Source organism: Echiichthys vipera (genome assembly GCF_963691815.1).
Source record: "Echiichthys vipera genome assembly, chromosome: 16".
Classification (NCBI taxonomy): domain Eukaryota; kingdom Metazoa; phylum Chordata; class Actinopteri; order Perciformes; family Trachinidae; genus Echiichthys; species Echiichthys vipera.
The window spans coordinates 25,826,508-25,853,002 of NC_139841.1; the positions used below are offsets into that span (position 1 = coordinate 25,826,508).

General features: G+C 44.0%; 1 protein-coding gene across 1 annotated transcript; it reads left to right on the top strand.

The window, feature by feature from the left end:
• The first annotated feature begins 1,990 nt into the window (after positions 1–1,990).
• LOC310958420 (arylsulfatase B-like) lies at positions 1,991–20,073 on the top strand. The gene is made up of 8 exons (XM_083929350.1): positions 1,991–2,392; positions 5,407–5,593; positions 5,692–5,882; positions 6,830–7,037; positions 9,979–10,222; positions 11,335–11,405; positions 17,514–17,645; positions 18,152–20,073. The coding sequence occupies exons 1-8, from the start codon at positions 2,132–2,134 to the stop codon at positions 18,406–18,408; spliced, it is 1,551 nt and encodes a 516-aa protein (XP_083785476.1). The 5' UTR covers positions 1,991–2,131; the 3' UTR covers positions 18,409–20,073.
• The last annotated feature ends 6,422 nt before the right edge of the window (positions 20,074–26,495 follow it).

The window sequence follows — 26,495 nt, forward strand, 5'->3', positions numbered from 1 at the left end:
TGGAGGTTTACATTAAAAAAGACTTTTTAGTATATTTCGGTGCTGTTAAAGATCTGTTCTCTGTGAGAAAATGTCTCCACAAACCCCAATGATGGAGGTTTGTTCCCAGTCTGCCCCGTTAGAAGAGGCTCCTCCACAGTCCTGCAGTCTTCTCTGTAGCGTTCGTTCTTTTGACGACATCCGCTCGCTTTAACCTCCACAGGTTCCTCTGGATAAATGTATTTTTTTCTGAAGGAAATCGATGAAACCCTGCACCTTTGGCTGTATATCAGGCGGCTCATCCCAAACACATTTTCGTTTTTTACCTGTGTAACTGTTTACAATAGCAGCCGGTCAGATTCAGGTCAGTGGAAGCTGCTCGCGTCCTGCCACCCGTAAGTGTCTCGGCGCCTGTTGTTTACAAACCTTCTGAAATGCTGTATAACGTGTACGAACTTCATACACCACTGACTGTGTCCGGCCAAAGACGCACCTGTGTGATAATCATGCTGTTTCAGATTGCTGGATAAATATATAGATGTGAACTTGCTGCTGCTCATGGAGGAATTGTTGGGTCTGTAAATCATAAATAAGCCATAGTCTGCTGTAGAGCTGAAGACCTTTTTAAGGGAATTCCAACAGCCGTGGTCCTTGTTAACTTCCTGTCAGATGATGTCATTCACATTCACTGCAACTGGAAATAAACTAGGACACATTTAGAATGTTTATGTTTACGTCAATTGAATGTTACTGTATCTTAGCAAAGATGAAGTGCTCACTAACACGGATTTAAACCCATTTGTGACCTAAACCTTGTAGAAATAAGCCTTTTGTGTGCATGGGAAAAGTTTAAATTAGTTATTCTGCGACTGTTGGGGAAATATAAAATATTCTATGATACCTTAAATATGTGGGTTTACATGCATGAGTTGAGAGATGTCTGTCTCCTCTCTGATGTGTGTACGAGGGGTTGTTGTTATTATTCTGGCGCCATAACAGATAACAGGACCAAGGGTTCGCTGTATATTATGTAATGTGTGAGTCTGTTGTTTAAATTTGCTGGTGTCTGTGATCATGTACACATGTGCCGGAAGCTTCTCTGGTCAGAGTTGTGTTATTAAACTATATATGCAAGTTAGATCATCAACTCTGGGGCCCTTGAATTATTTCTTTATACGTCATCTGGATAAATCATCAAAAGTACAAGTTTTCTTCATCCATTTCAATCCAACTTTATTTTTTAAGCACTTTAAAACAACCAATGTCGACCGAAGTGCCGTGCAGAAGAATAAATAAGGCATCATAAACAACAATTACATATACAAGAATACATTAAAGGACATAACACAGAAGTAAAAATAACACCCAGGCCATAAAATGTAAGAAAAAATATACGTCAAGTAAATAAATAATGTCGACATCTTTATGGACCGATGGAGAAACTCAGTCATTAAACGACTGACAGAGGTGCTGTTGTTATTCATCTCTAATAAAATGTGGATTAATATTTCCCACAGACCAAGACGACTTTGAAAAATGTCTGGTTTTGTCCACAACACTGTTTACTGTCATAGAGGAGGAAATAAACTAGATAATATTCACATGGAAGACACCGGATTCAGATAGCTTTTATTCAGAATATCAAAATAGTTGATGATAAATGTAATATATTATTATAAATACATATTAATAAGTAATATCTACAGCTGAAATCTGCTGTTTTGTATGTGTTTTTCATATTTATTTACATTATATGACATAATTTACCCATAGAAATGCATTGGATGTCATTTCCTAACTGGGAGTTCATACCTTCACCTGATTGGCTGATTTCCCAGTGATCTCATCTGATTGGCTTATTTTCCAGCGCTCTGATTGGCTGCCGCAGTCGAGGCGACTGTTTTCAATCTGCGGTACACGGAAGTAACAAGAAGACGAGTTTATAACCTCAGACCTGGCTGTAACTTTTATAACTTAGTGATTTATTTTTATTATTATTACAATGACGACATTACGTTAGGACAACCGGTTATCTAAGCCTCATATCCGCCATGTTTGTTTGTCTTTTACCGTTAAATTGAACTTAACGGACGTTCTTCTCGAACGTTACTTTGACAAACTGACGTCAGTTCGACCAGCGAAGAAACGGACGATGGATAAAACCCAGTGGGCTTATCCGCTCCTCGTAGCCGTGTTTGTGGTTAGTTCCCCCGGGGTTTCAGCGGCTCGGCAGCCCCACGTCGTGTTCATCCTGGCAGATGACTTGGGTTGGAATGATGTCGGTTACCACGGCTCCGAGATCAGCACCCCAAACCTGGACAGGCTGTCCGCCGGAGGAGTCCGTCTGGAGAACTACTATGTTCAGCCGATCTGTACTCCCTCCAGAAGCCAGCTCATGACCGGGAGATACCAGGTGAGAGACCCGCCTCCTGCTGCCTGCTGCCCGGCTGTGTTTGGAGAGCTGACACGGGGACACAAAGGTGGAGGAGGTGTTCGGATACTTTATTTATTTATATATATTTTTTTAAATCTGTGTTAGAAACTAATATTTGTTCAATATAAATATTCTATTAATATTTATTTTTAGAACTTTTTATTTTAAACTTTTAAACCTTTTTTTTCCTTACATATGACTTTGAAAATGTGTGATAAAGTAAAACGAGTTAAAACAAGAGTAAATAAATAAATCAATCATAAAATGAATAAACAAATTAAAAGGGGAGAATAGATAATAAGAGTAGGAATTGGTGAAATTAATGAATTCATAAAATTATGAACTAGATAAATAAAAATAAATAATAAAACACATACATCTACATATCCTACACATTTATGTACACAATTACCTTCAAACCTGTAATTAGATTAAGGTAAAGAGGTTTATTAATGCGTAAAAATAATATATTAAAACAGTAGAAGTAAATATAGCGCAGACCAGTAGACATAGGTTTCCAGAATTATGATATTAACAATAGTAGAAACATTGGTAGAAGAGCAAATATCATCCCCCCATCTATTGAACACACACACACACACCAACACACACACACACACACACACACATATATATATATATATATATATATATATATATATATATATATATATATATACATATACATATTTCAGTCTCTGGGTCCATTGACCTATAGTTGGTGGTTTTACTTCTCCCCACTTCACAGTAATAATTTTTTTCCACTACTAGCAAGAGAAACCCCAGTGCACTAATATTTCTTTTCATTCATTCATCTTCAACCGCTTATCCCGGGTTCGGGGTCGCAGGGGATGCTGGAGCCGATCCCAGCTGACATCGGGCGTGAGGCAGGGTCCACCCTGGACAGGACGCCAGTCTATCACAGGACACATAGAGACGAACAGAGACAGACAACCATTCACACCTACGGGTGATTTAGAGTCATCAATGAACCGAACACCTGCACGTCTTTGGACTGTGGGAGGAAACCGGAGAACCCGGAGAAAACCCACGCAGACACGGGGACAACATGCAAACTCCACACAGAAGGGCCCCAGCCGGGATGCGAACCAGGCACCCTCTCGCTGTGAGGCGACAGTGCTAACCACCACAATTAGTATTGATTTAAAACTAATATTTGTTTAACCCTTGTATGGTATTCAGGTCAAATTGGCCCGTTTTAAGTTTAAGTATACATTTTTCTATCTGAGACTCAAAGGCCATAGCTTATATTATGTGATTAAATATGTACAAACAACAACAACAACAAAGAAATAGATCACACATGCTACTATACCACATACATTCACATCCTTTACACGGTCTTCAGGTCAGTTCCACCGCGTACACAGAGACTCACAGAAAATCGGTCCACCTCCACCACCGCACTTCCATCGTTAACTGTGTTCTAGTAGCGACTGACTGCAATTATTAAACATATATGTTACGTGTATTGTTTGAAATTGGGATAAAGACAACATATGTTCATAGTTTATGAAGTAAAACGTAATTTCAGACTTGTTTTTAAACCCTCAAATTTGACCCGAGGGTCCCAAAAGTGAAGACAATATATTAGTGTTTGTGTTTGATTTCTGCGTCTCCGTTTGGCTTCAGGCTTTTAGAACAAAACAGTTGAGAAGTTTATGAGCTACAGGGGACCAACGCATCCTTGGAATAGCAAACAGAAGCCTGTCGAAAGCCTTGTATCGTACAACGTAAGAGCATTGTGCTCCGCAAAGAACAAAAACAAGCTCTACGAGATGGACCACATTGCAGGGAAGGGGATCGACAAGTCCCACAACTTTGTGATATTTAAGACAGTGCTGTACAAAGAAACACTCCACTATAACAAAACACACTTTATGACCTACTAAATTATACATTTTTTAATAAGGGGGGGGCTTTATGATTACATGACTTAAGGCTTTGTTCAACTTAACTCACTATTTCTATTTGAATTTCACCATTATTGACATACAGTGGTGACAGGCAGTGACAAACAAACAAGGCATCGCTGCAACAGTGTGTCCCGAATAACCCTAACACACACACACACACACACACACACACACACACACACACACACACACACACACACACACACACACACACACACACACACACACACACACACACACACACACACACACACACATACACATACACATACACATACACATACATACACACAGACACACACATACTCACACACATACACACACACAAAGACAAACAAAACAAAATGGATTAAAATAAAATAGATATTTAAGTAAATAAGTTAGAAATTGTGTGTGGAGTTTGCATGTTCTCCCCGTGTCTGCGTGGGTTTTCTCCGGGTTCTCCGGTTTCCTCCCACAGTCCAAAGACGTGCAGGTGTTCGGTTCATTGATGACTCTAAATCACCCGTAGGTGTGAATGGTTGTCTGTCTCTGTTCGTCTCTATGTGTCCTGTGATAGACTGGCGTCCTGTCCAGGTTGGACCCCGCCTCACGCCCGATGTCAGCTGGGATCGGCTCCAGCCCCCCCGCGACCCCGACAGGGACAAGCGGTTGAAGATGAGACAGAAGTTAGGAATTAAATAAATAGGTGGGGGTATGATAATATTGCCTATCGCCCTTATTTAGGCCAGGGTAATCGTGATCGTCCCGTGTCTAAGCAAAATTCACTTCATTCTAAAAAAGCCTGAAAGAAAAAGAAGTGCGAATGATTTTGGTTGTTGTAGGATTGTTTAGTGGTCGACTATAGTGAGAGTAAACTCTAGGGCATGAACTATTCGTGTTGAGAAGAACTTTACAGGGAAAAACTCCATTTTGAAACTTTTGTTTGCATCGCTGTCACCACAGACGCTGCGACGTCCTCCTCTGCTATTCTTACATGTTGCTTTGTGCCATTTTCAACACAATGCCACACATTTATGTCCTAATGTCGTGTTTGTGTTTTAACGCCCTCCTCAGATCCACACAGGCATGCAGCACCAGCTCATCTGGACCTGTCAGCCCAACTGTGTGCCTCTGGATGAGAAACTGCTGCCCCAGCTGATGAAGGAGGCGGGGTACGCCACACACATGGTGGGAAAGTGGCACCTGGGCATGTACAAGAAGGACTGCCTGCCCACACGCCGGGGCTTCGACACATTCTTTGGTATATTAAGGATAAAGATGCAACTACAGGTGCAGTTTAATTCCTAATATGATACAGATATTCCTATATATTTATATGTGGGTTCATGTGTGCTCCAGGATACCTGAACGGTAACGAGGATTACTTCACTCACTTCCACTGTACTTACATCGCTGCGCTCAAACTGACTCGCTGTGCTTTGGACCTGCGAGAAGGAGAAGAGGTCGCCACTGGATACAAAGGCGTTTATTCTACTGAGATGTACAGCCAGAGAGCCTCCAGCATCATTAAGAAACACAACGCTGACAAGGTGACACATACACGTACACACACACACACACGCATGCATGCATACCCCCCCCCCCTCCCCCCAAGCCTCAAGTGCGATCAAGGAAAACGCAAGCCCCCACCACAGCGACTTCCTGGTTGATCCATTCAGGAAGTGCCAAAACCTGCAGTTCTCTGAGTGTCCACAAGGGGCAGGTTTCATAATAGAGTCGTTTTCAGGGCATAATTAAACCTGTTTAAGGCCATGGTACAAAAACATTCTTGTCTGTATGTTTAGCTCATATCTCCATGACAACACTGAGGGGGCTGAATTTTTCTGTACCGGGCTACGGCATCAGGATCTATACGACAGATCTAGAACGCAAAGCAGATGAGAAGGGCGCTCGACGCCATCAGCAACCAGCTCAAGATGGAAACGTCCCCTGTGACATTTGCAACCGTGTTTGCAAGTCCTGCAACGGACTTCACAGCCATCGAAGAACCCGTCTAGTGTGACCCCCAGAAAGTGTTGACCCACTTTTCTACACATGAAGCGGCGTCTTCGTCCGACTCGACGGACAACTTCAAGCATAGTGACAGTGCAATTCATCCCTCAGTGAAGTAGTTCCCTTGAACACATGCTCTATTTATGCATACTTTTACATTCTTTATGACTTTATATGTTTATATTACTATATGTACGCTATTGTTGTACTCCTAGTTTTGCTGTATTGTGTGCTTTTCTCTCTGTTTTATTATGGCATCTCAGATTTGCTCCAAACTAAGTTTCCTTGTACAGTGACGCATTACTGTATTTGATAATAATGTCATGAACTTTAGTAATGTGCCACCTCGAAAGAGAAGAGATGACCCAAACCATAGAGGACTCCTACGTGAAAAGCAGTGTTTCTGATGTTGTATTTGTACACTGCTGTTTAAACAGTAAGTCTCAGAGGAGAGTCTTCACACCCTGTTCTCTTTATGTTTCAGCCGCTCTTCCTCTATGTGCCGTTGCAAGCGGTCCATGACCCCCTGCAGGTGCCCGAGCGCTACGTGGCCCCCTACAGTTTCATCAAGGATCATAAGCGCAGGCAGTATGCCGGCATGGTGTCGGCCATGGATGAGGCGGTGGGAAACATCACTCTGGCTTTGCAGCAGGGAGGACTTTGGAACAACACCATCCTGGTGTTCTCAACAGGTGTGTTTTGTTGTGCACTGAAATGCTGCCAAACGAATAATTTATCTCCCGTAGAATCAGACGGGGGCGACATGGTGGTGTAGTGGTTAGCACTGTCGCCTCACAGGGAGAAGGTCCCCAGTTGGGCTGGGGCCTTTCTGTGTGGAGTTTGCATGTTGTCCCCGTGTCTGCGTGGGTTTTCTCCGGGTTCTCCGGTTTCCTCCCACAGTCCAAAGACGTGCAGGTGTTCGGTTCATTGATGACTCTAAATCACCCGTAGGTGTGAATGGTTGTCTGTCTCTGTTCGTCTCTATGTGTCCTGTGATAGACTGGCGTCCTGTCCAGGGTGGACCCCGCCTCACGCCCGATGTCAGCTGGGATCGGCTCCAGCCCCCCCGAGACCCGACAGGGACAAGCGGTTGAAGATGAATGAATGAAGAATCAGACGGAGCGTGAGTGTCGAGTAAAGAGAGGAGGCAGAGGAGGAGGAGGAGGAGGAGGAGGAGGAGAGTTGCACGTATTTAGCATGACATCTCACAGGATGCTCCGACATGTTGTCATGGTCCTGATTTACTTGAGCTTTCCAGTCTCAGTGAGTGTCCATCTTAAATCATCGTCGTGGTTTTTTTGGATGTTGACAAACTCAGAGCTGGTTCCACTGAAAACAAGCTCTTGTAATATCGCGGATGTCCACTCGAGAGCAGCGTCGGGTTGTTTTTGCTCTAACTGGAGCTTTAAAGAGAGAAGTGACACCGCAGGAGCACTTTGATCACCTTATCTTTGCACTGGAGCGCATCACTTTTGAACCTTCAAACATTATACAAAGGTTTAAATGACGGATACAACATGCACGAGAGGAGGGGACGCCGCGTCATCTCAACCCGCTCTCTCTGGTTTCCACATGCGGGCCGTGTAATGAATTGCGTCTGCAGTAGGTAACTCCCTTTTGAGGGTTATTTTTAGTTAAAAGGGTAATTAGAAGGCAGGAACAATGCTGTGAAAGTAAAGTGCGAGGTTTTATTTACGGCTGCAGTCGGTAGGTGGTCCGCTTCATTGTTCCTTCTTGGCTCTGGTTGGAAGGATTCAGACGACCATGTGCCGGGCAGACGGCGCTCATGTGAAGGAAAAACTCCAAACACTTCCTGCTTTCCTCTGTGTCATCGTGATGCGCTGGTTACGTCAAAACCTGACCAAGGGTATAGTTCATAAACACAAAAACATCCCTCGCTTATAACAGTGGCTCTATTAGTCATGGTGTGTCCCTTTCTGGTTAATACTGACCCTCGTGTGTCCACAAGAAATGAGCCTCGGCCTTGAAATTCCCTCTCTGGCGAAAGTTTCTGCCTCACCGGGACTTCACTGCAAACAACATTAAGCGAAAGGTTGAAACCGGAGGTGGAAGCCGGGAGAGAAGCGTCCTGTCGAGAGCCAGAGCAGCTTGAAAAGGCATTAAAGAGCAGACGGCCTTTTCCAGAAACAGAGAGGGAATCGGCACAGGCTACTTCCTGGACTCGCATGACACAGGGAGCCCTGCCTGGATGTGGATTGGTCCAGTGTGTTTGTACTGGACGGGCTTATTGGGATGATGACAGTGTGTGTGTGTAACAGTTTGATGTTACTGTATGTGGGAGTGTTGAAGAGCTTTGCTGGGTTTGTTTTAACGTCTTGGAGCGCTTGTTTTTAGCCCGGTTTTGCTGTTCCCCAGAGGATGAGTCCCTCTGAGTTCATGGAAGGGCCCGATCGTCTTTCAGTGCAATCGTATGGCGATGAAATCACATATGGAGACATCGTGATGCACGATAACGTCGTCTAAACGGATAATAACCACAGCATACTTGCAATCTTTCCAGAAAATAAGACGTGAAATATTTTAGGTTTCTGCGTTTTCACTTAAGTTCTTAATAAAATGAGAAAATACTCAACGTGTTTTAATTTGTTATGTTTTAAACAGACACAGGAGTACACAAAAATAGGCTTAATATATTGAGTATTTAATACATATCTTATTTTATTATTTTGAATTGTCTGGTGGTCTAGTGGTTAGGATTCAGTGCTCTCACCGCCGCGGCCCGGGTTCGATTCCCGGGTGGCAGTAGCTCAGTCCATAGGTGACTTGGCTGGGAACCGAAGGGTCGCTGGTTCAAGTCCCTGTGTGGACCATGAATGGAGAGTGGACTGGTGGCTGGAGAGGTGCCAGTTCATCTCCTGGGCACTGCCGAGATGCTGCTCGGGGCGCTGGTCACTGGCAGCCCCCTCACTCTGACATCTCATCTTAATTGCATGTATATAGGTCCTGTCTGTGCATATGTGTGTATTTCGGGCCTGTGTGTGAAAATTGAATTTCCCCATTGCGGGACAAATAAAGGGATTCTACTTCTTAACCCTGTTATTTATTTATTCTTATTATTCATACTGTTCATTTAAAGCGTAATTTTGTTTATCTGGCGTTGTTGATGTGAACATGTGCATGGATTTGTTTGTGCCTTTTCCTTTACTCCTCTGTCACTTGTGTTTTTGCAGGTATGAAGATTTAAACAAAGTTATTATTATTATTGTGATATGCTGTATATCGTTATCTAGATGTGAAATTATCGATATCCAGATAGAGGTTTTTGTTTCATATTGTCCAGCCCTACTTCAGAGTCGCTGATCCCTTAACAAACCTCAGTGGAAACAGTTTTTTCCCCTGTTATCCAGCAGCTGGTTGCTTCTTCAAAGGTATTGTCGTGATCTCACAGACGCCTGGCTTCTCCGTGTGAAGATAAAATGTCTCCCTGGGTCAAATCCAACGTTTAAAAGCTACATTTCAACTCTTCTCTCCTTCAGTGGAAACTCACGTTCTGTTGCGTTTAAACATTGGTTTGGTTTCTCCCCAGATCTCATCTTTGTGCCCTTTCTCTTCACATTTACAAAATCCCTCATCTTTCTCTGTCTCCTTGTGTCTTGACATTTTATCCCCAAGATAACGGAGCTTGGCCGCTGAGCGGTGGCAGCAACTGGCCTCTGCGAGGGAGGAAGTGGTCGCTGTGGGAAGGAGGGATCCGAGGAGTCGGATTCGTCGCCAGCCCGCTGCTGAAGCAACCCGGAACCGTCAGCCACGAACTCATCCACATCTCTGATTGGCTGCCAACACTTGTCGGCCTGGCTGGAGGGAGCACCAACGGCACGAAGCCGCTGGACGGATTCAACGTGTGGAACTCAATCAGGTGAGTAACTGTGAATATGTTTTCACACATCTGGGACTTGATTCTTGGGGTGGCAGGTCAGAGTTTACAGTGTGAGTGATACCAGCTCTTAACTTTGACAGCCTGCCCTCTCTTTGTGCCTCTTTCCGATCTTTCCTTCCTTCCCCCTCATGGTCTCTCACTCCAGCTCCTTCTGCCTGTCTCCCTGACCCAGCATCTTTTTCTCGTAGGAGCCCCTGCTCCTTCAATAAGCCCTTTGTTACTGTGGCAATGGGAGTCATCAGTCTCACACAAATCTGTAGTCCTTCCATCCCTCTCTTTCCCCCCTTATCCTCTCTCCTTCCCCACTTCTGCAGAACTATGAAGGCCTGCTATTGGATGAGCTAATTAGCGTAGCTCCAAATCCTTTTATGTGTCAACATACCTGAGATGCTGTAACTCCTTTTTATATCTTTAATTATGTTTTGGAGAGCTCTGCAAAGAAACTGTTCGTGATCATGTGTTGGCAGACGACAGATGCACTTTCCATGTTAGTCTGTGTGCAGGTCGTCACACTGGCTGTCACTGAGTCCCGTTTGACTGACACATTATATTTGCAAACTAAATGTGGACACAGTGAAAGGAGGTGAAATTGAGGGCTGCAGCAGAAAATCAAGGCTTAGCCTGGACCGCAAACTACTACTCGCAGCCTCCACTTGACTCGATTGGCTGACGCACGTCAGCTGACCGCTGGCTGCTGCCGTTGCCCTTGTGAGCAGCACAACAACTCTGTTGTTTTGAGGGTTTTTTTCTGTTTTTACAGTTTCATTTTGTGTTTAATTGGCTCGCCTGTTACAGAAAACAGCAGCCCGGCAGCAGAATAAAAACCAAATGAAGGCCCAGAACAGTAGGCAGGCAGGAGAGAGTTATTTTAGTTGTGTTATCAGACACTGTGGTCAGTGAGAGCAGTGTGTTTTCTCTGTGGTGGAGTGCGGTCAGAGCATATGACTGCCTGGTGTACAACGGCCAGCTGCTTTAGATTTACAGAACCCAATGGATTTTACAGTGCATGAGTCAGACGTGGTGTTGTGAGTGTGTGTGTATTGGTAATGCATCCATATGTTTTGAAGAGTAACACTGCTTTTATCTCACAGCAAAGGGTTCCCCTCACCAAGGCCGGAGCTGCTGCACAACATCGACCCTCGGTTCGTGGACCCCACTCAATGTAAGTTCGAGTTTCACTTTAGTCTTTCTCAGTAGGACTGAGACTCTGATTTAAATCCATCGTCATTTGAATGATCCGATATCTTTTGTTAGTATCGTATGAAACTAGAGGACATAGGGAATCCATTGGTACCAACCATGTCCTGTTAAACAACTCTCCAAAGTTCGGCTAAATTAAAAACTTTGCATGGACATTTTCAAAGCGGTCCTTCGACCTCTGACCTCAAGGTGTCAGAATGAAAATGACCCTCAGTACTCCAGACGTTCAGTGCATTGTGTTGACGTCTGTAGTGTGTTCTTGTTAAGTAAGATATAAATATACAGCGAAGAAAAGTTCAAACCCTAGACATAACCCCGTCCTTATCCAGCACTTGAAAGGTGCAGTGGGTCGGAGGTTTCTGAAGCTCTTCCACCTCGACCTACCCCGAATCCGCTAGTAGGAGGTTCCACTTTGACAGTCATCCCAGAGCACTTTGCCTCGTTGGAGGTCCAGTTTCGAATTTCCAATGACACTTGAACGCAGCATGAGCATCGCCAGTGGAAGAGAGCAACGGATAACAGGCAGGAAGCTCGGCAAATCATTGTACTTGGAGCGAATAAAACGATTGTTCTGACTTTTATTTGATTAGAGTTGAAGATTTTTGAGTTCCAAGGAGCATTTTTAATATTAAGAAAAGAAAAGTGTAAAAGTGCCAGAGTGGTAAGAGCTGGTTTGGTCATTCGGGGAACTCTCACCAGGTTGGAAACCTGGCTTTTTAAACTCACGCATCGATCCTTTACCGATAAATCCTCTTCGTGGTCGCGGGGGGGTCGGAGCAGAGCCTTTCCCGATGACAAACATGGACTGACAGATGTTACCTCTCCTCCTCTCTGCGCTCAAGAGGACGCCTGTGATTTGTGTTCCTTGTAATCCCCCCCCCCCCCCCCCCCCCCCCACCAACATGGCCAACGTGTATCAAGAGGCTCATTGTTTGAGCCGGTATTCACAAACACAGCAGATATCGTGAGTCCAATTACCTCAAGTCGAAGCAGACGGGGGCCTAAGAATAGCACGGCGTTGCGTAACATTCGACTCAACTCACGTTAGAAATCCACCTCGTGTTTGTTATGAGTGTTTGAGATTTGTTTGAGTGGATTGAGAGTTTATGAGGACTCTGGCTGGAGGTGGGTCTCACACGGTGTCTGGATTATTATCACGTTATCAGCTTTATTTATTCCCTTTCGCCCATCCCGATCATCATGAGCAACTTTTTATAAATATCGTCCGTCGCTAATTAAAATAAAACGTCTTCCACTTGTGTTTTAATGTTATTCTCAATTCTTTTTTTTTTTATTTATTAGCTTAAAATTTCACATTGCACCTCCATAACATTATATTTGTTGTTGTATCTTCATCTGAGGAATGCTGTGAACACAAACTGAAATCAGTCAACAGTGTGGAAATCTGAGATAGTTGACGTTTGTGTGTGTAAGTGTGTGTGTGTGTGTGTGTCTGTGTGTGTGTGTGCGCACGCTCACTGTTTAAACTCTGTGATTTTAGGGAGGTTTCCAGGAAATGGCTCACGGGACTGCCTTGTTTTTGTTTTTTTCGTTCGGACCGTCAGACACAGCGGAGTGGTCTCATTCTTGTCTAAACCACTTAATATTAGGTGGTCGTGGTCTGAGGCCTCTATTTCTGACTCTGCGGAGGAGGATGCTGCACCTTTGGTTACACGTGCAGAAATAGCAGAGGTACATTTTTGCCCTGAAATGTTTCACAGATGTGCCGTAATGGGCACATAATGGGTCGTCGTCAGAATAGATGGATACCGTTTCATTCATCTTCTGAAAGTACAGCAGTGTTTTTCTCTTCTAGCATGCGCAAGACGTATTATTACTGATCGGTACAGTATGTGGCACTGTGATAGTTTTTTAGTAATCTGATGCAGAGGGAGTTTACTGAAGCTTTAAACTAGTGCTGGAGTTTCACAGGTGTCCGTCACCTTAAACACTGCACGGTAAATTTCAGCTAGGGCCAAAATCTTCTATCCCGACGTATAGATGATCTCATATCTCAATAACAATATTTTTTACGATATAGCATGTTCTCTGATAGCTCGATAAATAAATAAGTAGTCTATATGAAATAAGAATGTGTTAAAGTCTTAATGGCTCTTAGGGCGCACTCACACTGTCCTTCCGCACGCGGCCCCGGCTTTAGGGTCCTTGTCCCCCCCTCCAGCCCCGTTTGTACTCACACTACCTGGGCCTCGGAGAATGCTTCTAGCTGCCTATACGTCATCACGCCGTAACACGTCACACGCATTGTTGACGTCATGGCGATGCGTGGCTTTGTTTCCAGATCTTTCCGTAGACCTCGGAGTTTTTGTGCGTCTTGTCGACTGTTTTTGAATCTTTTCATCGACCAAATCTGCAGTAAACACTCCACCTCCGCATCACACCAACGTGAACCTTTCACCGCCATTGTTGTTGTTGTTAAATGTCCGCGCCGTAAATAATCCAAACAAGGAGCCTAAAGTTGCAAAAACACGCCGTAAAGCTCCGCTAATTCTGCGTGGGTTCGTTTCTACGGGCAACACCTTTTTGACATCTCATCTCTCATCTAAAAAGTATAACAAAGACACTTAAGAAGTGCTGGGAAAACACCCGAATATATATATATATATATTTCTACAGTCCAATCACTCTGATTTATTGCATTTTTGAGACACAACTGTTTATACAGCTCTAAGCCAGCAGAGCTCAAACAATCCTCAAAGTTTACGGTTGGTGATTACCGTCTAAATCATCGGGATGATAAGAGAACGACACCGCTGCTGCACAAGCGTTCATGTTTTATGTTGGAGTCTTCATTGTCAGCCGACATTGTCAGCCGCCACAGTGACAACCAGCTCCTCCTGAAGCATTCCAGGCGGAGATCCCCACTCTCTCCTTTCTCCCCCCTTCATGCACCTTCTTTTGGTTTCTCCATTTAGCTCATGAAAGAGCTTTGTCCCCATTTTACATACTTCCTCCCTTCCAGTTGCTTTTCAAAATCCCCCTTCTTTGCTCTCGCTCTGTGTGAGAAGAGGGATCCTGACTATACGGGTCACAGAGGGGTCCCTGAACTTCTCTGGACCCGGCCCAAGCCTTAAATCACCCCAAAATCTCCCCTCCGCACTCATACTTGCTCTCTCTCAGGGTCTCTTCTCTCTCCTCGCGCTTCCTCCGAGCATTTTCTGGTGTCCATTTGTGGATTCTCTGTGGATCCCTGTTTTCTCGAGGCGCTCATGCAAAGAATGAATGTAAGAAACGGACGGGGTTTGAGGCATCTTTCCTGAAATAAGCAAGTGGAAGAAGAGCTAGAAATGAACACCGACCCACGTTCTTATATAACCGTATTAAAGGGATAGTTCGGATTTGTTGAAGTGGGGTTGTGTGAGGTTCTTAACTGATCTTAACTCATCTGATATCGGCTCCAGCCCCAGCCCCCCCCCCCCCCCGCGACCCGACAGGGACAGAAGAAGATGAATGAATGCAAATAAACTCACAATTCACAGACGTGTATGGTATTAATGCAGACATCCCTGTTCTTATGTCATAAACGTCGGCTATTTTGAAACGGGCGAGCCTGACGAGCGGCTGTAAAACTGTGGATAAACATCTTTCATTTCCTATAAAACCTTTATACCCCTGTTGTTTTGTTATTTCAAAGTCTTTATTACAGAGCAAAATGTTGGGTCTTCATCAGCAGTAACATAACACTTCTCTCTTAAACGCTTTTCTCTCTCATCTCCGAGGACTAAAGAAGGTAACAGGTACTTTCCACAACTTCTGCTAATGGAAAACTGGGGGTGGAAAGCGAGTGTAGTGTACCGTGCAGTGGGAAAGCGCCATTAAACTTTTGGTTTAGGTGTCGACAACACACAGCAGCTGCCCCTGTCCACAGCAGCACATTTCTTTCTTCTTTGTGTTTTACTTTATTGCCTTTAATGCACCTTAACAGGCAAACACCAACACAAAGGAACACAAAGAATCACCTTGAGATTGGGTCTCATGTGTCACAGAGAGAGCGCCGTAAGGGTTCTGTACTCCACAAAAGGGATATTTTAGATAATAAAGATAATAATAATAATAATGACAAATGAATAGAGTATAAATGTATAAGAGCCCTAGGCGAGATACAGTAACTGTGGTCCACCTTCCCACAATGTAAACCTGTTTTACTTTCTGTAAACACTGGAGGTCGAGGCTTCATCCAACTGATGGTAATAGTCTTTCTCGCAATTATCAGTAAGAAATGTAACGAACAACATTGTTTTGGGATAAACAGACGATCAGGAACCACAGGGAGGTCTTCTCTGACATTTTTACAAAATATTAGTATTTTAGGGCAGTTCAGCAGGACATTTAGGGGTGACTGTGGCTCAGTGGGAGAGTGGGTTGTCCTCCATTCGAGAGATCGGCAGTTCACTCCCCTGGTCCACATGTTGAAGTGTCCTTGGGCAAGACACTGAACCCCGAATTGCTCCCTGTGCTGCGCATGGCTGTGTGTAAATGTGGTGTGAATGATTAGAGTATCATGGGTGTCAAAGTGATCCAGTAAAGGGTCGCTGTGGCTGCAGGTTTTCATTCCAACCAAGCAAAAACACACCTGACTCGACTTACGCCATCACCTGAACTGTCTTCACACAGTTGATTTGTTGGAGCAGGTGTGTTTTTGATTGGTTGGGATAAAAACCTGCAGCCACACACACACGACCCTTTACTGGATCTGTTTGACACCCCTGGAGTAGATGGTATGTAGATGTCCACTGCCATCAGTGTGAACGTCTGTGTGAACGGGTGAATGTGACAAACACTGTGAAAGCGCCTTGAGTGGTCAGAAGATTAGAAAGGCGCTTTATAAGTACAAGTGCATTTACATTTCTTAGCTTCTGCTTCAGGACTTCCCGTCTGTATCTCTTAACTGAGGGCGTGCCGACCTCCATCTGCTGCAGGTAACACACAGACTATAAATACGTACGTCGCACAACCCCACTTCAACAACTCCAAAGTGTCCCTTTAAGACCTGGATCTGGGATGATGTCAGTGCAGCAGTTTACCGTCTGCACGTCGAGTTGTTTACACAAATCTGGTCCGCTCCGCGTTGAGCAACCCAGCTTAACGCATGTGAGAGCAATTAAGAGACCCAGAGTGTCATTTTGCGCAATGATCAGTGGAGAATTCACTGTCGGAGCTTTTTTATCATGTGGTTGCAAAGAAAAAACAAAACCCCGCTGAGATCGGAAATGTTTTAATTCTCCAGTGGTGTCACTGCGGTCGAGTCGACTCTATAAAAAACCAGCTCCGATGGGAACGTTGGTTTTTGCGTGGGTGGAGGATTTCTCTTTAGACAAAGAATGTGAGGAAATACTTGTTTTTGACAGCGTCAGGACGCCGTAATTGCTCATCTAATCAGGACCATATTGTCGGGGTCAGACACAGCGTGAAGGCCTTTTCTTTCAGGTGTGCTCCCCTCATGGAGACTTCTTTTTTTTTTTCCCGTAAGAGCAGAAATAGCTCATAGCGGGAGGCTGCAGAAATGTCTGGACACCCTCAAAACAAAGATAAAATATTTTCTTTTGCCATATGAAACTTGTAAAATGATGCCAGTTGGTCCCTCGTTCACTTCCCGTTCTACTCGAATCCGTCCAACTGCAGTAACGGCAAATTATTCATTGTGCTTGGCTGAGACGCAGAGCGGCTGGTGCTGAGTCGACCACATTGCCGCCGTATTTGTCAAATTCCTCCGGCGCTGAAGGTTCAACGTGTTTGAGGAAATTCATACGTACAACGTTGTCTGATCTTAAAGGAAAGGATTGTTTCGAAGTGTTGATTTTACGGCACAAAAAGAGGTCTTTTCTTATTGGTATATTTATTTTGACACCTTCACTTGATTACCAGGTATGCACAGACATGTTGGTGCCAGTCTGCCCACTGGTGTGGTTTACATAGACGTCCACAGAGGTCGTTTTGTATCCAGCGGTAGATTAATATCGTCTTAATCAGCAGGTTTTGAGTTTTACACATACTTTTTAAAGATGGATGACCTCCATGATCCACTCTGTCCTCTGCTCTCTCTCTGCAGGTCCTGGCACCCATCGTCAGTTAACCTCGGATCAGGGGGTCAGCGGAGGCTCCTGGGCCAACTCTGGCTTCAACGTGTCCTTTCACGCTGCCATTCGATTCTCCAACTGGAAGCTGCTGACTGGCTACCCGGGTCAGTATCTTCTGTCAGCCAGTAATGACATGTTTAGTCTGTAAATCAGACACACATCAGAAACACGCTCACTTCTTATCTCTGCTTATCAGTGGTGGAAGAAGGATCCAGATCCTTTCAAGTAACAATACTCCTGCATTCATTATCCTAAGTAAAAGTGAAAGTTAGTATCAGCAAAATTTACTTAAAGTATCCAAAGTTCTTGTTATGGGCGTGTGGTGGCTGGCACTGGTGCCTCACAGCAAGAGGGTTCCTGGGGCCCTCCTGTGTGGAGTTTGCTCCACTGGCGTCCTGTCCAGGGTGTACCCCTCCTCACGCCCAATGTCTGCTTGGATCCAGCCCCCCGCGAACCCGTCAGCGACAACCAGTTTGGGAAGATGATGATGATGAAAGTACTTGTTATATGCAGTGACAGGTCGTGAAGTAAACAAGTACAGTACTTGTGTAAATGTACTTAGTTACTTTCCACCACTGCCTCTTATGTCCTCCATCTTTATTTCCTTCAGGTTGTGGCTTCTGGTTCCCGCGGCCCGGGCACAACAGCTCCCATTCGAGCCCCTCCGAGCTGAAGTCCGTGATGCTGTTTGACGTCGAAAAAGATCCAGAGGAGAGGAATGAAGTATCCGCTCTCCACCCCACGGTAGTGGATTATCTCCTCGTCAGGCTCCAACAATACCAGAAACATGCTGCGCCGATTGTCTTCCCTCATGAAGACCCCAGATGTGACCCGGGCCCCAGTGGAGCCTGGGGACCCTGGGCTTAGACGGCCACTGGCCACAGGATTTAGTTCAAACTGTAAAGTAATTTTCTTACAGGTAACGTTTATACCAAAGTCCTTTTCAGGTGAGATATTTACTTTTACTCAGGTATAACATGTACGAACTTCAAAGACAAAGACGCACCTGTGTGATAATCATGCTGTTTCAGATTGCTGGATAAATATATAGATGTTGAGACTCGCTGCTGCTCATGGAGGAATTGTTGGGTCTGTAAATCATAGATAAATATAATTGAATTGAATCTTAGCAAAGTAGAAGTGCTCACTAACACGGATTTAAACAAATGTGTGACCAAAACCTAATGAGCCTGTCGTGTGCATGCGAAAAGTTAAGATCTTTGTTTTTATTGTTGTTCGGTGTCGGAGTCTTTGTTTATTCTGCGAGCGATGGAGGAACAGACGCCGCCGTTGTTATTGATCTCCGTGTCCCGGCTCTGGAGGTTCTTTCTAAAAGGTTTAGTTAAAGCGATAAACACTGTCAGCTCCACATGTTGCTGATCTGTAAAGACTATACCTCCCTGCTGTTTCAGGTATTTGCACTTCATTTATCTGCTGTTGAGAAGCTGCAGGCTCCTCGTGTGAGTCAAACAAAAGACCGCTTGAGACTCGACTGGAGCTCTTTAAGGATTGCACACGAGAGAGCGGATAAAATGTCGATTTCAGCCAGAAATGTGATATTTAAAGCTGCATTCATCAATAATTTCTATTTAAAATGGATACAATCACTACGTATAATGTGATATATAGTATATATGGTGCCAAACCGACTCCCCTCACCTCTGAAGAGCGTTTTAGCATCTTTCATTTGTTTCAGTTCAGTCTCACAACTCCTCATCATGTGCGTCTTTTCCATCGGCAGCAGGAACCTGTAGCTCGGCAGCGCCAAACGCCAGATAATCAGGGTTAGTAACTGGAACAATGAGCAGCTAAAGAGCCAAACATCTCCCCCAGGAGTCAGTGGAGACACACTCAAAGGTATTTTCTTAACTTCATAGATGTCTGATTTCTGTCTGTAATTATAAACAAAACCAATAGTTAAAGGTCCCGTACTGTAAAAAGTGAGTTCCTATATGAATACTGAGAAACGCACACAGTCCGTATTCACAAACTGTGCCTTTGAACGAGCCGTCAGGACTTCTGTACCCTTCAGATGTCACAACTACACTTTATATGTAGGTAGAAAGTGGCGCTACAGTGCCGTTACAGTCATTCTCCGGCTGCAATGACGGTGCAGAGATGCAGAAGACGCAGAAAACGCCGACCAATCAGAGCAGACGGTGCTTTTTCAGGAGGTGGTCTTAAAGAGACAGGCGCTAAAAGGTAGAAGTGTTTCAGACAGAGAGGGAATACAGGAATATCCAGACAGGACATAAGCATGTAAACACGTTCTAGATGAAACGCAAAAATAAAAGTATGTACCTGAAAATGTATAAATATTAATTTTGGACATTTTTAAATATGTAACCAGCTGCTGGACAAGATCTCTGTAAGGAACTATATGTGTCTGAATCACAACATAATGCACAAGGTAATGAGGCTGCACATGCAGTGAAGAAAGTGAATATTGGAGTTAAAGTTAAAGTTGGATTTTGACACCAAATGATTGAATTGCACCATATCTGCTGGATGTGTAACTAAGAAATCGTTCGATAAACCAAATCTTTATAATATAATAAAAGGGCCAGTGTTGCTTTTACTCTTTGCCCCTAAATGGACAAAAATGTAAATATTTAAGGGTTGAAATCTGTTTAAAAAAGCTTTAAATGAACTGCGCTCTGCTTGTTTTGTATTGTATTGATTGCGTGCACCACTTTGTAGGTGACTAGTAGTCGAAATGTAAAGATGTGTTTCCAAAGTTTCGTGTTTTATTACTGAAAAAACAAAACAATACACACAAAAATGACAGTTCAGCACATTATTTCTTTAGGTTTCCCTTCCAGAGTAAGTGCTTAGCTGTGTATTTCTGTCCAGACGTTGAAAATGTGAGGAATTTCTTATGTTATGTCTTCCGCAATAACTCCCACGTGCCGGTCATTGGTTGCGTTCAGTTCTCATGCAGGTGAGATAAGAAACGTCTCATCACCACGTCGCAGAAAAAACAAACCTCCTAAAAGGATTCATTTGCATATTGAGAACCTAAGCAGGAGAAACTCATTTCCTAGAAACATCCACCCTGTTTGACCTCTGGCCTCTCGGGGTTCGACCCCCCGCCAGCAGCAGCGTGCAGACGACCATGGAAACGCTCCCTGCAGAGAGTGGGCGGCGCGTCCTAATGTGGGCTGTGACCCTTTAACCTGCCATGGGAGTTGATTGGCAGCTGAGCGAGGCGAACAACAATGCGGCTCACTGTGGAGAACAGTAGAGCTGCATGGAGTCAGATGTCACCGACTCTTGTTGCCTTTTATAAATGCGTTGTTTTGTTTTTTAAACAAAAGTTCGACCTTTAACCATAAAAGCCACATCTGTGTAGTTGATGTTCATCTTGTAGAGACAAAATCTGGGGACATTTCTGGTTCAGAGGCGTAAAAACCTCCAAAACAATCCAAAGAAACTCTGGACAGTTGCTAACAGCACTTAATGTAATGTAATGCGGCTAACCCTGATTAGCTCGGGGCAGTACGGTGAAGGCATTCAAAGGTCTTTTTTAACCACTAATGCTGCTGAAAATAACAGCAAACCTCTGCAGCAGCATGAGAAGAGTCCCTACACACAAAACAAAGCACCAACAACGTAGTTAGTGAAGCCAGAGTTTATTAAAAGAGTGTTTTAGAGACTTACCTACTGGCCCCTGCACCAGCTCCTCTCATAGTAAAGTCCATTACAGTGGATTACCAAAGTCAGTCCCAAAGGAAGGAGCCCATTGGTGCTTTGTTTTGTGTGTAGGGACTCTTCTCATGCTGCTGCAGAGGTTTGCTGTTATTTTCAGCAGCATTAGTGGTTAAAAAAGACCTTTGAATACCTTCACCGTACTGCCCCGAGCTAATCACTGTTAGCCACATCCGGCTGTTAGCGACTCTACCGGATTTCTCCGTTAATAGTTCATACACGAAAAAAAACTGTCTCGATGGCTGATTCGATGAATGTCAGTGCAGAAAAAGACCATAGGATGATTTTGCGCCGGAATTACACGTAAATTTGAAGCTACAACCAGGAGACAGTTAGCTTAGCTTAGCATAATTAGTCTGAACTGAAACCATCACTTTTCATTTTACACTTGATCATAAACAACTTGCCGTTCTTTGAATTTGTCGGACGATTTTGACGTTCCTGGATCTCGTCACCTCTCCGGTTAGACATCTTCGTCTCCGCCTTTACGTAAATTACTCTTCGTTTTCACCCTTGCATGGTGAAATGGTTGTTTTATTGCGGTTTTGCACCGGTCGCACCATAGAAACATCATCGACACGGCCCCACCCCTCACCAGCTCACCGCAAATTCTCCGCACCTTGAGCGCCTCTGTTCACACATGGGCTTCTTCGGACATCACGCAGACTTTAGGCAGCTGAGAGCGTGAAGTCTGTTTAATTTAGACATTTACGTTCTACTACAACTCCTCCTGGAAACGCCAAGATCAATTCAGGGTTGCAGATGTGTTGAAGGGACTTCGGAGATATCATCCATAACACTTTTAGGGCTTATATATATATCTACTGACGATTATGTTATACGATTGAAAGATCAGGGTGAACTTTAATGCTTAATTAATGAGTGAATGATTTATTTCGTGACAGTTTCCAACACATGGCCCCGCCCGAGGCAACTGTGCGCTGCCACTCACATGCTTAAATTTTAAAAGGACCTTATGTACTTTTAACTATTTATGCTTTTTAGGAATAAGTGGTTTCTGTGTCTGGGCTGTGTGAACACACGCGTCTACGTGCCTTTACAAACAAAATACTATTTCGTACCAAAGTGGCTGTTAAATGGAATTTAAACTGGGATTTCGGTGACGGGGCGGCGACCAGAATCCCACATGATTATTTTATGTGATGTGAGAAAGCACTTCTCACATTGCTGAGGCTACAAATTTGTCACTCGCTTGCTCTTGTTAGTTTACTCTACAATCAAAACTCTGCACTCCGAGATGATGGTGTAGCTCATTTAATTAGACGCTGCTCAGTTTCTCAGCCCGGCTGCGCGCCACTTTCGCACTTCTCATACCCCGTTTGTGGTGAACTACCCCCCTCTTCACCAGTTATTCCATCTTGTCATTATCACAACTCATCTCCTCCTCCTCCTCCAAGTGCTTTTGGTGTCTCTTTCACTCTTAATCTGGGTCCGTGGAGTCTGCTGCCTCGCACAGTGACAAACTCTTGCATGTGCTGAATCAACACTGGGGATTCGCCGGCTCTGACGTCGCCCCCGTTTTGTTTTGTCAGCTGTGACAAAGCTACATATGCGTGTGTGTGTGTGTGTGATGCCCCTGAAAGATATGACCCTGTAAGAAGATATGATAGCCGGGTGCGAGGCTCAGATGTTTCTGATGCCGAGCACATGTGGGAACCGCGTCTGCCACCCTGCATTCTCCTCTGGTATGTCCACGACGAGACACCGAAGGTCTCAGGGGGAAGAGGGACTGGAATTCCTAAACAAGATTGTGTCTGTGCTGCCTGCCTGTGAAAACAGATTAAAATCATACTGACCGCCGCGGCCAGGAATGTGTTGAACCTTGAGCCTCGAAGGGGGGAAATCCGACAGCTCATCACACCTAACAAAAAAAAGAGAGAACGAAATCAGCTCCTCGCAGTGTTGGCAGACCACAACGGATAACAGCAGCGTTATTAGACCCCAACCGTGAGGGAAAAAGACACTACAGGTGCAAAAACTCACCATGGAACGTCCTCAGTTCTTTACGGACGTTAAGACAAATGTTTGTTGGTATTACAAGTGCTTTGAAATTATGTGTTTAAAGTGTAATTCCAACAAAATCACCCCATGGTCTTTTTTTCAGCACTTACATTCGTCAAATAAGCCACAGAGACTGTTTCAAGACTGTTAACGGAGAAATCTAGTCGCTAACAGCCGGACGTGGCTAACAGTGATTAGCTCGGGGCAGTACGGTGAAGGCATTCAAAGGTCTTTTTTAACCACTAATGCTGCTGAAAATAACAGCAAACCTCTGCAGCAGCATGAGAAGAGTCCCTACACACAAAACAAAGCAGCAACAGCGTAGTTAGTGAATCCAGAGTTTATTAAAAGAGTGTTTTAAAGACTTACCTACTGGCCCCTGTACCAGCTCCTCTCATAGTAAAGTCCATTCAAGTGGATTACCAAAGTCAATCCCAAAGGAAGGAGCCCATTGGTGCTTTGTTTTCTGTGTAGGGACTCTTCTCATGCTGCTGCAGAGGTTTGCTCTTATTTTCAGCAGCATTAGTGGTTAAAAAAGACCTTTGAATGCCTTCACCGTACTGCTCCGAGCTAATCACTGTTAGCCACGTCCGGCTGTTAGCAATTCTACAGGATTTCTCCGTTTCTCCGGGCTCCTTCCTTTGGGATTGACTTTGGTAATCCACTTGAATGGACTTTACTATGAGAGGAGCTGGTACAGGGGCCAGCAGGTAAGTCTTTAAAACACTCTTTTAATAAACTCTGGCTTCACTAACTACGTTGTTGCTGCTTTGTTTTGTGTGTAGAGACTCTTCTCATGCTGCAGAGGTTAAATTCACAGTAAGGACTTTATTGATACAGAGAGTTAAAGAGTGCGTAGTAAATAATTAAACTGTCATTTGTGGCTGTAATCTGCAACAAAACCTAATCTTCCCAATTATAATCATATAAACCAGTTTAAGGTCCATTCAGACCTCAGGTTGGGAAGCTAAAGTAGTTCAAACTGCATTTACTGGAGTCACGTATGTTGTGTTTTATATGAGTATTTCCATTGTGCTTTTATTCTGGCGGTCCAAACGAAAGTCACTCGGGCTTAACAATGATCCCAGGAACTGGACGGATAACATCAGCGCTGCTGTTATTATTGACGAGAGCTGCAGAGTTGTTTAGCCAGAAACTCCCGGACCAAAATCAGGAGACTTCCCTTGTGTTTTTACGCCGTTCAAGTCTCCGAGGAGCACAAAGAACCAGGGCGCTGAGGTCCTGGCTCCAGTCGACCCCCCTTCAGTCACAACAGTCTCAGAATAGTCCATTCACGCTCGTCCTCTGTCGTGCAAAGAATAAATATATACAAAAGTTGTTGACGCAAAAATCACAGGAGAAACTCTGAGGCTCTTTTCTTCTTAAACAATTCAAACGTCCTTATTGTCTTTGCATAGTCTAAAAACAAACGCACGACCATAGAGACACTTTTGATCGTTTAAAAATAATTTTTCCGTGTTTATATGTATCCGCTCGTACCCGGAGATTTTATGAGACAAAAGTTTGTGAGCAAAACTGTGAAATACCTCAGTTTTACCCACTTTATACTCCGTATTTTTATACAAACCAACGTCCAAAGTGAGTTGCCCTGCAGGAACATTGGGGTCTCCAGTGAGCTTGGTGGCTCTCGCATAACTCCCAATGAACCTGAGCATGACGATCTCTAATCCACGACTGCCGTAGGTGCCTTTGAAGAGGCCTGGGTGCCGCAGGTCAGAGGGCATCGCAGGAGGCAGGTAGATCCTCCGGTATGTCAAGCAGTTATCATATTGACTGGTATATATGAACACCATCAGGATAAGCTCCCGCGTGTGCACATGGAAGATTTCTTCCAGTGTTCGGCCCCATTCCTCCTCCAGCCATGTCCTGAACTCCTCCTGTTCAGGACATGGCCGCCCTGCATTCGGTGAGGATCAGTCTGGTTACACTTGGTTGAAAATTCATCCTTCTTCCCAGTCTGTATGTCTCCTTTTGTGGGGTTAATTATATTAAAACTGTATTTAGTTCATGTTCATTTCAGCACCATTATCATTTAAACTGTTGTTTATGTATTGTTGTCTGGGTCAATGCCCATTTTTTTAATAAGGTTTAATTACATTTGTTATTGTTTTTTGCATAATTTAATGGGGAAAACTGGGAAAACCTAAAATTGAGAGTATTATATATATGTATTTTTTTATTGTCCTGTACACATACGTGTCCCAGCGGGCAATTTGTCCGTACAGGTGCTTAAAATCCTTGAAAATGCTTGAATGTTTTATTTTCAAGGTTTGAAAAGTGCTTGAGTTTTGAATAAAATAGCCCTGAATGTTTGAAGTAGGGGGAAAAAGCTCAGTCTCCGTCCCCTGACCGCACCCGAGTCTGAAGCGTCGCCTCCCTGCAGTACCAGAGTCCACCAGAGAGGCAGCAGCCGCGGGAACGTTACCTGAAGAAGTCTGATTCTGTTTCCTGTGTTGAATCTGTGGTTCAAATACAGTCTATGGTTCAAATACAGTCTATGGTTCCAATACGGTCTACGGTTCAAATACGGTCTATGGTTCAAATAAGGTCTATGGTTCAAATACCGTCTATGGTTCAAATATGGTTCAAATACAGTCTATGGTTCAAATACGGTCTATGGTTCAAATACAGTCTATGGTTCAAATATGGTTCAAATACAGTCTATGGTTCAAATATGGTTCAAATACAGTCTATGGTTCAAATACGGTCTATGGTTCAAATACGGTCTTTGGTTCAAATACGGTCTATGGTTCAAATACCGTCTATGGTTCAAATACCGTCTATGGTTCAAATACCGTCTATGGTTCAAATACCGTCTATGGTTCAAATACAGTCCATGGTTCAAATACGGGGTCTATGGTTCAAATACGGTCTATGGTTCAAATACGGTCTATGGTTCAAATACGGTCTATGGTTCAAATACAGTCTATGGTTCATTTATGGTTCAATTACAGTCTATGGTTCAAATACAGTTTATGGTTCAAATACAGTCTATGGTTCAAATACCGTCTATGGTTCCAATACAGTCTATGGTTCAAATACAGTCTATGGTTCAATTATGGTTCAAATACAGTCTATGGTTCAAATACGGTTCAAATACGGTCTATGGTTCAAATACAGACTATGGTTCAAATACAGTCCATGGTTCTATTACGGTTCAAATACAGTCTATGGTTCAAATACGGTTCAGATACCGTCTATGG

Coding starts and splice junctions, on each gene's coding strand:
- LOC310958420 (XM_083929350.1), top strand. CDS start 2,132: ATGGATAAAACCCAGTGGGCTTATCCGCTCCTCGTAGCCGTGTTTGTG. Junction 5,883..6,829: donor AGAAACACAACGCTGACAAG/GTGACACATACA, acceptor TTTATGTTTCAG/CCGCTCTTCCTCTATGTGCC. Junction 11,406..17,513: donor GTTCGTGGACCCCACTCAAT/GTAAGTTCGAGT, acceptor CTCTCTCTGCAG/GTCCTGGCACCCATCGTCAG.